At 37.4% G+C, this 14,092-nt stretch overlaps 1 protein-coding gene across 1 annotated transcript in view; it reads left to right on the top strand.

Annotated features, from left to right (window-relative positions):
- Positions 1–14,092, top strand: part of Ano4 (anoctamin 4) — a 189,638-nt gene that overhangs the window by 125,418 nt on the left and 50,128 nt on the right. Inside the window, exon 14 of the mRNA XM_026398251.2 lies at positions 2,940–3,000. Within this exon, the coding sequence (XP_026254036.2) occupies positions 2,940–3,000 (61 nt within the window). The remainder of the gene's footprint in view (positions 1–2,939; positions 3,001–14,092) is intronic.

Raw genomic sequence — 14,092 nt, 5'->3', positions numbered from 1 at the left:
CAACAGTCTATAGTTATAATAATAACTAGGTAACCCACATTTATTATTTCTAATTCTCATAGGAACTTCAAGGTAATTATTATTATCCCCATTTTACGCAGAGACCCAGAGAGGTAAAAACTATTCATCCATGGGCATACCACATTAAGTAGTCAGGCCTTGGTTTATCAGACCAGAAAGCATATCTTCTTGACCTCTGTGCCTCACTGAGCTGTAAGATGTTTAGGTTCTGAATCTAACATGTGTTCTTGGCCTTGAAACATAACAAAATGAAGAATGACAGAATTGAGATGCCCAAAGTTTCCTTTAGAAACATTTTATTACAGCCTGACGTGGTGGCGCAAACCTGTAATCCCCGTGACTCAGGAGACTGAGCCAGGAGGATTGCCATTTGAGGATAGACATAGCAACCCAGTGAGGCTCTTGCAATTAAACAAGATCCTCTCTCCAAAAAATAAATAAATAAATAAAGGGGAGGGGAGGGTTGTTGTTGGAGATGTACTTCTATCCCAGGTATAAAAAGATATTATTAGAAATGTCAGAGTGGGGCTGGGGTTGTGGCTCAGTGGCAGAGCACTTGTCTTGTACATGTGAGGCACTGGGTTCGATCCTCAGCACCACATAAAAATAAATAAACAAAATAAAGATATTGTGTCCATGTATAACTAAAAATATTTTTAAAAGAGAAATGTCTGAGTGGTTTGATGGGACTTCAGGTGCACATGAATACTGGATAGAACAAGAAGATGTTTGCAGCTTTTTATGAACACAGGGGTCCCAGGGGTCCCACCCAGGTCCCAGGGGTCTCTCTCTGCCCACCCATGCATATGATCATTCTGTGGATGAGTTCTCTTCACACAGCTGACTGCTGTGACTCTAGGTTTCTTCTTTTATGTCCTTAAGCATATTTTTTGTGCTTATTTTTTGTGGCTGTTTTAAATCCTCAATCTGTTGTTATAGAGTGTATGCTATTTCAGAAAGTGTATATTGCCTAGTTGAGAATTTTTTGGGGGGGGGGCAATTGTCTTCCCCAAATATTCTGTTATTTTGGCCTGTGGGCCAATACCTCTAGAACAGTAAATACTTTGAAGGCCAAAGTCCAAGCCCTTGTCTGTGGGTCCTGGTGAGTTATAGAGAGGACAGTGTGGCCCAGGTACCACTGTGTGCTGCTTCTCTACCAAAGGACATTTCTGGTCAGTTTCATTTTAAAACCTGTTTAAATGTAAGAAGAATTGGGATAAGCACTTTCCCTTGGTTGACTGTGATCCACCATCCTTGGGTTTTAAGAGAGAATGGACAGCTGACCAGGCAGCACCTACTTTCCCAATGCCCCAGCCAAGCAGGAGGTTTGGTTTATTGTAACTTATCTGAGGGAGGGAAAACTAACTGTCCAAGGACCACTTGGAGGCAAGACCATAATATACATATTTTTTCTAACCTGTGCTCTCACTCTGCCACCTACTGCCCTCAACGTCACCACCATCACGCACACACAACATCCTTCCAAGGCAACTTTTTGTCTTCCCTGGGTCTTTGTTTTCTTTTTTAGCATCTGTAATCTACTATCCTGCTTTTCTGTGGTCTATTTTGGCAGAGGGTAGCATCAGCATAGCTAGCTTACCATTTTACTAGGAAACAGAAGCCCCTGTTAATACCTCACCCAGTCTGATTTGCTTACTACCAAATTAATAACACAAGCAGAAAATTGTCTCCTCCAAATGTTTGCATCTCTGTCCTGGGGAAGTATTCCGATTGGTTCTATTTTGAGCCACATGCCTTTTGGGACCAGTATGAGAGAGATCTGTTACCTGGAGAAAGGAGAATAGAGGCAAAATGATCAGGGCAGCCAAAACCAATGACAGCTACAATTCATTCCAGAACCTATAATAATGGTACAAGTTACTACTTCTACGAACTTATCAGATAGAGAGCATAAACCAACTATGTGCCACCAGAACTTTCAGGCACATCCCTCTGGAATATGAAATACATGGGCTTTAGATGTTTTTCTCACGTTAGGTGTTTGGATGCTTCCTATCTCTCCTGTGTTCAAAGAAAGAGAAAGTTTAAACTTTTGGTATAATATGAAATATTTTATGCTCTGAAAACATGAAAAGACCTGCTAATACTTGGCACATTCTCCAAGGGACAGTACAGTATACTTTATAGGGAACTATAAAATATTTTTTAAAAGGCTATGCTTTATGAACCCATCAGTTATCATTTCAATTTGGCATGGACATTGGTGTGATTTATACTGGAGGCAGAAATGAGCTTGGCAGTTACGCAGTAAGAATAGATATTTTTTGCTTTTCTGCTGTGGTGTTTGCAGTAGACTATATTATTCTAGCGATAAAGTATTGCTGACTGTCTTTGTGTTGTGTGCAGTAGGTAAATATAGTGATTACTGGAGGCTTTAATAAGGGTGGAAATGGATTTTGTTAATGTTTCTGGTCTCTTGCTTTTATAATGCTGAAATCCACAGAGAAACCCAGAAAAAAATTTGCTCAAAACTACACAAACAAAATAGCCATGTTTTTGAAGTGAATAAATGAAGCATTAAAACAGAGCTTGGGGAGCTGGAAACCTTTAAACCAGCAATAGCAATACCTTCCTAGTCCTAAATATAGCTATATTCATATTCATATGCATGTATAAGAGTTTTTGTAGTGCACAAAAGGGAATTCTTAGTAGCACCATTGGGGCTGCTGATATATGTTCAACTACATGATTCCCCACATAAAGGAACAAATTCTCTCTTCCATATCAGAACCATTTCAGTTTTAAAGGAACCCCTTTCTTTTTTATGGTCCAAAGGAAATATCCACTGAAAAACCCCTGCTAAACTCATCATAACTATTTTTATATAACTTGAAAAAAGTGCAGATTTCCATATCATACATGAGAATTCAGCCTAACTCTGATTCTGTCATTTCCAGGTGACCCACCTTTTTGACAATGGAGCCACTGTCTTCTTTGCTGTTTTCATGGCAGTCTGGGGTAAGTATTCTACAACTACATATAGTTTGAGTTTCCCCCATATAGTCTCTGATATGTTCCTTTAGAAGTCTCGTTTGGGATGTGAAAGAAAGAGGCTTAAATAGATTTGGTTGACTTTTCTATTAGCAATAAAATGGTCAATAATTCAGTGGCTTAACTTTTAAAGCACTTTTGTAGAGGAGAAACATGTCTGATTTTTCTTCTCTTAAACCTTCAACAATTTCATCATTATTCTCTTAGGATAGAATTCACCTTCCGATGGAGACAAAAATTAAGGTTATAGTATACCAAAAGGTATACTATACTATAATGAACACCCATCTCAGTATGTAAAAGACTTTCTGGTGGAAGTAACTAACGTACAAGTGCCCACCTCTGACTTGCTTCCAGATCAAGATGAAATGATCCTCTCTAAACAAGAGCTATTCATAAGACTGAACTGAGTCATTTGATACCTATTTAAGCTACTAGCACCAATCCACCAGATGTAATGGAAACATTCAAATCCTTTTAAAAAGTAGGACTCATTTGAATTCTTAATTCCTTCACTTACTAGGCTCTATTATTTGGAGTCAGATTTTCACCCTGTTTCATTATAAAGTTGATTTAATAATATCTACATCATCAAATAATTATAAATGGTATGGAAAAATGTCTGGACAGTTAATAGAAAACAGTTAATATCAGTTATGTTTGCAGAGGGAAATTCATGGAAAAGTAAGTAAAGTGATGTTATCCTATATATTTTCAGTTTGGTTTGAATTTTTAAAATTATCATGCATTTATTCTACAACTTAAAATGTTGAAAATTGATGATATTACAAAAGCCTACTAACTTTTAAGATCAGTCTCATGTTTTAGTTGTGTCTGGAATGAATATCAAAATCTTGTCCATTTTTCAAGGCCCAGCTGAAATTTGTTCCAATAAACAGCAATATCTTCCTCCTTTGAACTTCTAGAGGATTTTGTTTATGTCATTCTCAGGGAACTTAAAATTATTTGCATGGACAACTTCTCTTACCCAGTAGGCTCTTAGTCCTGGAGAAACATTATTGTCATTGAAGACCTCATGCATTCCTTTTGGAGACAAAGGGATTCAATATATATTTCTTGGGAGGGTGGATGGATGGATGGATGGATGGATGGATGGAAAGAAGAAAAGAGAGAAGAGGAAATTGAAGAAGTTAACAAAAAAATATATCTATGATACAATGAATGCATTTAAATGGTCTTTTTTTGAGAAGTGGAAATGTAAAACCTTGTTCCCTTGAGGGAGCTTACTCTAGAGATTGTCAAAAGAAAATCATTCTACCTATCTATTAAAGGTTACATGTTTTGTGACTAACCCCTTTCAGCCAAGTAGGCATTTGACCCAAGATCAATCAAAACAGGTGGATGAGTGGCCTGAGAGGCCTGAGGTTCTAACCAGACAGGGACTTGTAGGACCACCCAGGTTCTTCTTCTCAAGAGTATGAACTGGGTTATATACAGCAAGGGAGTTTGCAGCAGGAATTGACAGTAAAAGATGTAAGAGATCAGAAAGAATGGAGAAAAAGGGGGAAGAGATTGACAAACAAGGTAAAGTAGGAACCAGCTGGAATTATGAGAAGGTTGAATTTATGAGAATCTGAACCTAAAAACAGGATGAAGCAAAGAACTGGTGGAAAAGATAAAGAGCAGAGAATGCAGAAGCCAACTGGTAGTTAACTGGTAGAAAATGCAGACAATCCTCCGAAGATAAACAAAAAGTATTATCAAGTAATGTTATTAGGGGAGTATGGGATTGGAAATCCACAGTCTCTTGTGGCTGAGATCACTTAAGTCTTCATTCCTATAGGAGTCCTGCGTCATTCCTGCAAAGTCCTTGATGGACTTTGTGAAAAGCTCTCACTATTTGTGTTCCCCTTAATGCAACTGTGTCCCTTGCAAACAAAGCAGGCTAACCATAATTGAGCTTAGGCTATAGGACTGAGTTCTCATTCAGATCAAGAATGTATATCTTGTTTTTCTAGAACATATCAGCATTAGTACCCATGATCAAGAAGTATAATAGGACCTGCAGTGCTTACTAAGCTTTGCCACCACTACAAATGAAGGGACTTTGGAAAATGTATTCATTTCTTAAATCAGTGGTTCCCAAACTTTTTTGGGTCATAGCGTATATAGTAAATGAAAATAAGTACACGGCATACGGATGGCCATGAAAGAGCTTGCTCACAGCCATGGATAGGTCTCCCTAAACATGCTAGCCTAGAAACACCCCAAAGCCAAAGGGATTGTTATTATTTCTACATATCCACCTGCTAGCTTTTCCTACTATTAATCTACTGTGTAATGAGTTAGTGCTCTTCTGTAGACAGTGGTACCCTGGCGTTATTCAGGAAGACTTAAAACACTAAACTCCCTCCTCCACTTCAGTATTTCTCCAATTTTAGATATACTTTGACTATGATAATGGTTTGTTCTCCCACAGTTTACCCCATGAGACTGTATAGAGGTAAAATTTCCAAACAGTGACATTTGGCTATTAGGCAGAGGTTATCATCTGTCCTCCAGTAACACCATTTTAAAGGATTGTATTCCCCCCCCCCCTTTTTTGGAAGTGGGAGAGACCTACACTGTGCGTGGCAAATAGGTTTTATTTTTCCCTTTACCAACCTCAGCTGACTGGTGGTGGCTGCCTGGAGCATGGAGTTGAGAAGCTTCTAAGGTTGCAAGTGGGTGGATGGAGATTGGACAGCCCTGTGCTTTGGAGTATACTCAGTAAGATTCTGATAGATGTTCTGTAATAAACTTTGGGCCCAAGGGAACATTTTAGGGCCACTCTACCCCAGGCAAACCTGGCAAATTCTCCCTCTGAATTGCTTTGGCTTGGTTGAAAATTTACTGCTTAAATCCGGTATTAGTCCCACAAATGTGCTCATTTTGAAGAAAAGAATGATCTACCCCAGAGGTTTCTTTGTAGAAAGGGATAGATATGCCTTTTGTAGAAATCTAGAATCACCAACAATAATAACAGTTACACTAGTAGCATATATTTATTGAGGACTTACTATGTGCTAAGCACTCTCCTAAGTATTGTGTATGCATCATCTTATTTAATCTCTGCCGAAACCTCTAAGGAAGGTATTATTAATTTCCTCATGTGATAGATGAAGAAACTGAGGCAGAAGCTAGAAACTGGCAAAGCCGGAAGTTAAACTGGACAGTCTTAGCTTCTCTCCTCTCCTGATAGGTTCAGGTACTGTTAGTAATCATTTGCTTTGACTTTGGAGATCTGCACTTTCAGATAAAGGGCTTTTATGCTTGTCCAGAGCCCCATTTATGCTGTTTTGAGATGGCGATGGTCTATAAAAGCATGTGCGTTCTAATGGAGCTCAGTTTAATGGCCTAAGGATCATCTCTTTTGATTGGCAAGTTGCATCATTTAAGAAAACAAATGCTTTCTATTTTCAGGAAATTGCTAGATACAGAGATGATGAGAGCAGATATAAGTGTTTTACAAGACCTTGGACCAGGTTGATGGTCTGTTTTGTTGCCTTTGCTATGTGTGTTTGCCATGGAAACACTGAAGCTTCATTTGGAACCAGTTCCCAGCAGCTCCGGAGGGCCTGTGGGTTGACTTTGTTCATGTTCACACGTGTGTGATAGCAGGACTCCTGGGGACCGAGGGCTCTGGGCTTGAGCTACAGTGTAGCTCTTTCCTCAGTGCTCATTTTTGTTCAGGAAGAGTCAGGGGACAGAATAATTATGGACCAAATTAGCTTCTCTCTGGAGTAAGGAGGGAGATGGTGAGTCATTAGGGAACTAGATATTGGCAGAGACCTGGCAGGAAGCAGATTACTTCCCTTTGTTCTTTGTTTCTGGTTTCTCTCTCTCTCTTTCTCTTTTTTTCTTCCTCCTTTTTTCCTTTCATTTTTAGTGTTGCCAAAAACTAAATTTATCTCCAATAACAAACAAAACAAGGTCCTCGGAGCTCTCCAATCAAAATGACAAGATAATGGTTATTTTAGTGAAAATTCAGATGCTGTATGATTCTGGTTAGTAATTGGCAAATGAAGTATGTCTCGCATTTTTAAAATTAATTTTAATATATTTGGCCTTTCATTCCTGGGTATTTGTGCCAATTTTATCTTTTATAATCTCATCAATAAATCCAACAAAATGGTGATTATATATTCTAAATAGTAGACATTTACTATATCTACTATGTGTGTAGATGCATTTGCATATGGTACCCTATCAGTTTCTCATAACCCATCAGAAAGAAATCTCTAGCCCTGTTTTGTAGATGAGGCTATTGAGGCCCAGAGAGGTTATGCCACTTGGGTACCCAAGAATACTCAATAGCTGATCAGTGGTGGAATCTGAATTTTAAAACAGATCTGATCTGCCTAACTCCAAAGCCATACCTTAGAGTGCCCCACGTCATGTACCTTCAATAGGGCACATCAGTCAAAAATGTCATCATCATAGCAGACTGCATATTTGTTGCCACTGAGTGCTGGGTGTGCAAAAATGACACCATCTCTACCCTTAAAAATCTCATAATATGTTACAAGAGAGTTTGTTATTATAATCCAAGGTAAAGCCAATTTATAATGGGTCGGCGAGGTTTCCTCTAGTCAAAAAGGAAAAGGAGAAAAGCATTCACTCAAAAAGATATATTGGAAACAAGTCTTCCCTTTGCCAGGCAAATAAGTGGGATTGAGGGGAAGTGTGGAGGCCATCTTATCAAAGACAAAGGGGAGGTTGCTTGTTTGCTGTGACAGGGACACGGTATGTGTTTGTTTCATAGGACAGCTGCAAGAAAATGTCACTGATGGAGTAGCTTAAAACAACAGGAATTCGTTTTCTTCAGAGTACTGGAAATTAGACGTACATAATCAAGGGGTCAACAGGTTAGGCTCCTTCTGAGGGCTCTGAGGGGATTCTGGATGGCCAACAGCCCTGGACCTTCATGGACTTGAAGCTGCATGGCTACAGTCTGTTCCTGTGTTCACCTGACATTCTCCCTGTGAGAGAAGTTACTTTCCACGGCTGCCTTCTTATAAGGGTACTAGTCATATTGGATTAAGGGCCCAGCCTATGCCAATTAAGACCTTGTCTTAGCTAATTATATCTACAATGATCCTATTTGCAAATAAGGTCATATTCTGAGGTACTAGAGCTGAGGACATCCACATTTTTTTTTTGAAGGGACACTATTCCACCATTGCCATGTACATGTTGAGAGTGGAGGTCTTCTTATCTTATGCCATTAATGAACTCTAATGGATATAGGGTTCTCCAAGTTATCTATTCTTGTCTTTCAGGAGGAGTATCATTTCATCCAAATTCATGAAGGTACTAACATTAATTTGTTCATAATAATATTCCCTTGTATTTTTTCATTTCTTTTAAGTTTATATGATATCACATTTTTTATTCCTAAAATTGGAATTCATGAATTCATATCTTCTTTTTTCCTATCTATCCAATTTAGAAGTTTAGCAATTCTATTGATTTTTAAAAATAATTAGCTTATGATTTTAATGTGTTTCTATTGTGCATTTTATTTTTCTTTAATTTCTGTTGTTATGTGTGCTGTCTCACACTTGAGTTTAATTTGTGGCATTTCTCCACCCACCACTCGACCCCCATGGTTGGTTCTAGAGATCAAACCCAGGGCCAGTGCATGCTAGGTGAGTGCTCTGGCACAGAGTTACATCCAGCCTACTGTCCTATTTTTAATTGCTTAAGGTGAGTGCTCAGTTCATTGATATGAGATCTTTTTTTATTTTCAAATTTAAGAGTTTAATGCCATAAATAGCCCTTTAGCCCCATTTAGCTGCATCCTCCGAATTGTGTTTTCATTTTTAATCAGTTGAAAATATTTTCTAGTTTTCCTTGCTATTTTTTCTAGGATCCATGTGCGTTGTTTAATTGCTGAAGACCTAGGAGGTTTTTGAGGTATCTTTTTACTAAAGTGATTTCTAACTTAATTCAGAAGACATATTTTGTACAATTTCAATTCTTCTATGAGATTTGCTTTATGACCACACTGTAGTATATTGGCAAATGTTTCATGCACACTTGGAAAGATCATATATCCTACTGTCATTAGGTAGTCTATAAAGTTCATTTGGGTGTACTTGCTTGTTTATTTTGTTCTAGTAGTCTATATTCATGAGAATTCCAACCATATTTGTGAGTTTTCTCTTTTGCCTTTCAGTTCTGGTAATTTTTACCTGATGTGTTTTAAATTTAGGATTATGTCTTCCTGATGAATAGATGCCTTTGTCTTATGTAATTTTCCTCTTTATTCCTGGTAATATTTCTTGTTCTCAATTGCACTTTGTCTGAAATTAATATTGCCACTCTGATCTTTCTTGGTTTGGGTTTGCCTGGTTTAATTTTTTCCTTTCTTTTACACTTAATCTCTCTATGTCTTTATATTTAAAGTGGGTTTTTTATAGACAGGCAATTGTAAATATTTTCTTTTTAAAAATCCAATCTAATAAGCTCTCTTTTTGTTAGAATGTCTATAGTATTCCAAAGTATACCACATTTAAAAATACCATTTGATTTAAATATTGATTTGATTTCAGTATGATTTTATTTTTTATATGTGTCCCTTATGTCTCTGTTGCAGTGTCTTTTTAAATAATTGGATATCTTCATGATTCAGAGTCATCTGCACTGTTGACTAATTAGCTCTACCTTTTAATTTTAATCTTATATTGCTTATTCAAGGATCTATGATATATACTTTTAATTTATTACAGTCTATCAAATAATATAATGTTTTATCCCATGTAGTATATAAAAAGCTATAATTCTTCTCTCTTTTGTTCTTTGTGTTGTTGTTGTCCTACATTCGATTACTATTTTGTCATGCATTTTGCTTTTATTGTTGTGGTATATTTTCCTTATACACATTATAAACCTCTCAATACATTGTTATTATTTGGGCTTTAAGCAGATGATCACCTTATTTAGGGGGACTGAAATGAAGAAAAAATATTTTATATTTACTTTGATATTTACCATTATAAGAGCTCTTCCTGCCTTTTTATATCCAAACTTCCTTCTGGTATCACTTCCTTCCTTTAAGAACTTCCTTTAAAATTTCTTGTAACATGGATTTTCTAGTATGAAATTTTTAGTTTGGGACTTCAAATATCTTTATTTCATTTTAAATTTTGAAAACATATTGTTGCTGGCTATAGAATTCTAGGTTGAAGTTTTTGCTTTCAACACTGTAGAACAGATATTCTCAGCCAGGAGTGATTTTTGCCTCTTGGGAGATACTGAGCTGGAGATCTTTTTGGATGTCATAAAAGGAAAGAGAATAGAAGGAAAGAGAATACTTACATCTAATAGATAGAAGCCACAGATGCTTCTAAATATCCTAGGATGCACAGAACACATTCTACCATAAGTAGGAATTACCTGTCCTAAGATGTCAAGAGTGTTGAATTTGAGAAATACTGCCCATGAAGGTTGCAATCTTGATCCTCCTGAAGTAACATGGTCTTGCTGAGTCCCTTTAGGGGAGTCACCTGACACTTCTGTTGGAGCATTCTCATCTACACGGGAGGGTTAAGCACTACTAGCATTTGATGATTCAGAACAATGGCCTATACTTACTTTTACAGCAGTGGATACAATTTCAGTTGTGTCAAGGTTGAAAAGCCCTGCGTTGGGGATGCTGTTCCAATTGTTCTGGCTTGCATAGTTTTGGACATGATGTCTTTAATATTTCTTATCTTTATTCTTTTCTACACAAGATGGCTTTACCCACCTCTGTCTTCTTTGAAATTTTTTCTTTTTTCTTCTTTTCGGTTCATATTTATTGGAAATGTGCCTGAGTGGCATTTTCTTTGTTTCTTGTACTTGAGGTTCATTGAGCTTCTTGGATCAATGGGTTTACAATTTTCTTCAAACTTAGGGATTTTTCCATTAGCATATTTTCAATTCTATTCAATTAGTACTTCAATTCCACGTATGTTATTCTGCTTAATATTGTCCTACAGGTCTCTTATGCTCTGATCACATTTTTTTTTTCAGTCTTTAGGTGCTGCGACTAGCACAACCAAACTCACAGTACTGGCAAGAGGCAATGGGGGAATAGAAAAACACACACACACACACACACACACACAAATATGAAGATTAAGCTGGGATCTGGTGGAGTAGTGCTATCTCAGAAAAGCAGATCTGAAGAGTTATGCTAATAATCTTTATTTATATATGTCTCATTATCAGGTTAAAGACTAAGCAAGCATTATTCTGTGTACTCAGGAAAGTTACAGAACTAGAAACATCTACACAGTTTTTCCATAGTTGCAATGTACAATGTTGGATTTGTATAGCACTCAAGAAGGCCCATTGTTTAAAGTTAGTATTAAGTGGGCAGACTGAGGAGTAGCAGAGCTGGTGAAACATGGTGGTTGTCTTGGATGAGAATCCCTCTATCCCTGGGAGCATGTGCCTGAGATCAAGGTAGGTCAAAGCTGCTAAGACTTTTGCACAGAGCTTCTTTGGGGCAGGGGTGTTACCATAGCAACTGGGCACCCTGTGCCCTTACACAGAAACATTCCCAGGCAGCAGGTGCGCCACAGCCATGAAGTCATTTGGAGACCTTCAGTCTCAGTCACTGTTCTCACATCCTGTCACCGCTCTCCACGTTAGGTCTTATTCTCAGCAGTTTTGTTTTGTTTCTGTTGATTTGTCCCCAGTTTCACTAATTTTTTCTTTGAAAAATCCAATGTTCTATTAATCCTACCTAGCATATTTTGCTTTTCACATTATTAATCTCAGATCTCAACTAGTGCGGTCCTTTTATATTCCTAATTAGTCTTCTCATTGAGTTCACATTGTTGTTTATCTTCTTGACATGTACAGCACATTTATACTAGTTGTGTTATCATCCTTATTATGTTCTTTCCTGTCAGTTCTGGGCTTTCAATCTAGGGTTGATAGAATTTTCTTCTGGTTATAGTTTTTATTTTCCTGCTTATTTGCATACCTGGTAACTTTTCGTTAAATTCTAGAAAATGATTACTGGTTTTTGCTGTGTTTCTTTAGTACGGGACTTTGCTCAGGCTTGCAATTACCTTACTCATAGATCAATTTGATCCTTTTGAGATTTGTTTTTAGGTTATTAGGGTGGGTCTAAAACCCAACTACCACGACCTTTCTGACCCTCTGACTAGTGGGATCATGAACTACTTCCCTCCCTCTATGAACTCTCTAAAGTTCATTTAGCTACCAATAGCAGTTTTCCTTATGTGTGTCAAGATTAGAGGAGACCTTGCTGCTGATGTCTAGAGCTTTCCCTTCATGTAACTCCCTCTTCTGTTGCTTTTCTTCCTCACAAATTCATGATGACTTAGCCTACTTGATCCAAACTCTGTCTCCCAAACTCAGTGAGACCAGTGTTTTTGTTCCGCCTGCCTAAACTGTATCCTGGAAACTGCCTATAAGCAACGAACTGGTGCAATCCTAAGGCTTCCCCCAGGAATTTCCTTTCTTGCAGAGATCACGGTCCTGCACTGTCTCCTGTCCAGTACTGATAAAAGTTGTTACACTATATTGCAGCAGTTAACCCCTCACGGCCAGAGGTGAAAGGCTTCTGGCTGCTTCAGTTTGATGATATTTGTGGAAGGAAAGCCTGCTCTCAGACAGGATCCTAGAAAATAAACTGTCATGACCCATGGTATTGCCTCAGCATTACCAGTTCAGAAACATGGCTGGAATACCCAGAGCTAATTTAACTTAGAGAAAGAGACTCCTCTTGAAAACTTTTCCAACACTAATGCATGATCCAAAATGTTTTTTTTTTTTTAAAAATGCAAGTGTATAGTAGAGAATATTATTTCAAAATTACTACCTACAGTACCTTATTCCTATGAGAGGATACTTGGGAACCCAAATTAACCACCATATATTGTTCAAAGATGGAAATCAGTGCATCTGAAAAAGTACTTGGCACTTGAAAAGTATGAGATTAATAATTGCAATGAATACTTGTTAAGTGAATAGAAAGAAGGCAGCAAGTCTTGAGAACTATTTCTTTTTGCTTGATTAATCAGTCTTTTTTACCACATTACATAGAACAACCCCGAGAGACTGGATTCATGTCAGGATATCCTTCTAATTCCTTATACTAGATAAAACTGTCAAACTTGTATTTATAGATGTTCATTCTAAGCCCTGATTTGGCCATTCTCATGTAGAACACTGACTCTCCTGAAAGTGTTGCAATATCAGTGATTAAGTTTCATCTCTTAAAATACACTAAGGTCCCTGGCCTTCCTGCTCCCTGAAATGTCCTCATTTTCACACTCTTCAGTGTTCCACAAACCCTCCAGTCATTCATTTACATTCATTTTCATTATTAGTGCCCATGGCCTATCTCAGATGTTGTAAATTAGCAACCTTTAAAAATACTGTTTGGCCCCCACCGATTTTAAAAATATCTGAATAAACTGTTATTTTTTGTTGTTGTTGTTGATGGTTCACCTTAAGATGCATTTTTTATGGAGTCTTTTGAAAAACTGGATGATCTTTTCATAGTATATTCAATGAGAACAGAGGAATGTGCCCACCATTGTACATGATGCACAGACCTCTCATCCGTTCCAATCTACACCACACCCTATGGTGGGGCTTTTTCTTTTCAGTTTTGTACTATCTGGGCCTATTAGCTTTGAATTTATGACTCTCAGCTAAGCTCATTCATTTTTAGTAGGTTTTATAAGTCAAGCTCTCAGGTTTTAACCTCATCCCTCTATTTCTGTGTTTTGGAGAGCCCATCATTATAACTCCCTTGTTTCCAAATGCTCATTTTCAGAAAGTAAAATATATATATGGCTGGAAAAAAATGAAATCTGCTAATATTGCTAATTTCATTTTTTTGTAAAAGGAAATTAGTATTGGTAGAAAAATGATTATATATGTGAACCAAGTCATTCCGCTTTCTTAGTAAATAAGAGAATCATCTTTGCCAGTTTCTGAAAATGCTTGAGTCATCAGATGGTAGGTCATCATTCTGAAATAAAAATCATGCTTTTTCTTCCATATTTACTGCCCACTTTATTACTGG

The sequence above is a fragment of the Urocitellus parryii genome, chromosome 5 (assembly GCF_045843805.1).
Source record: "Urocitellus parryii isolate mUroPar1 chromosome 5, mUroPar1.hap1, whole genome shotgun sequence".
NCBI classification, from domain to species: Eukaryota; Metazoa; Chordata; class Mammalia; order Rodentia; family Sciuridae; genus Urocitellus; species Urocitellus parryii.
Note: the sequence above shows the minus strand (reverse complement) of the source record. Positions and strands in the feature narration are given on the sequence as shown.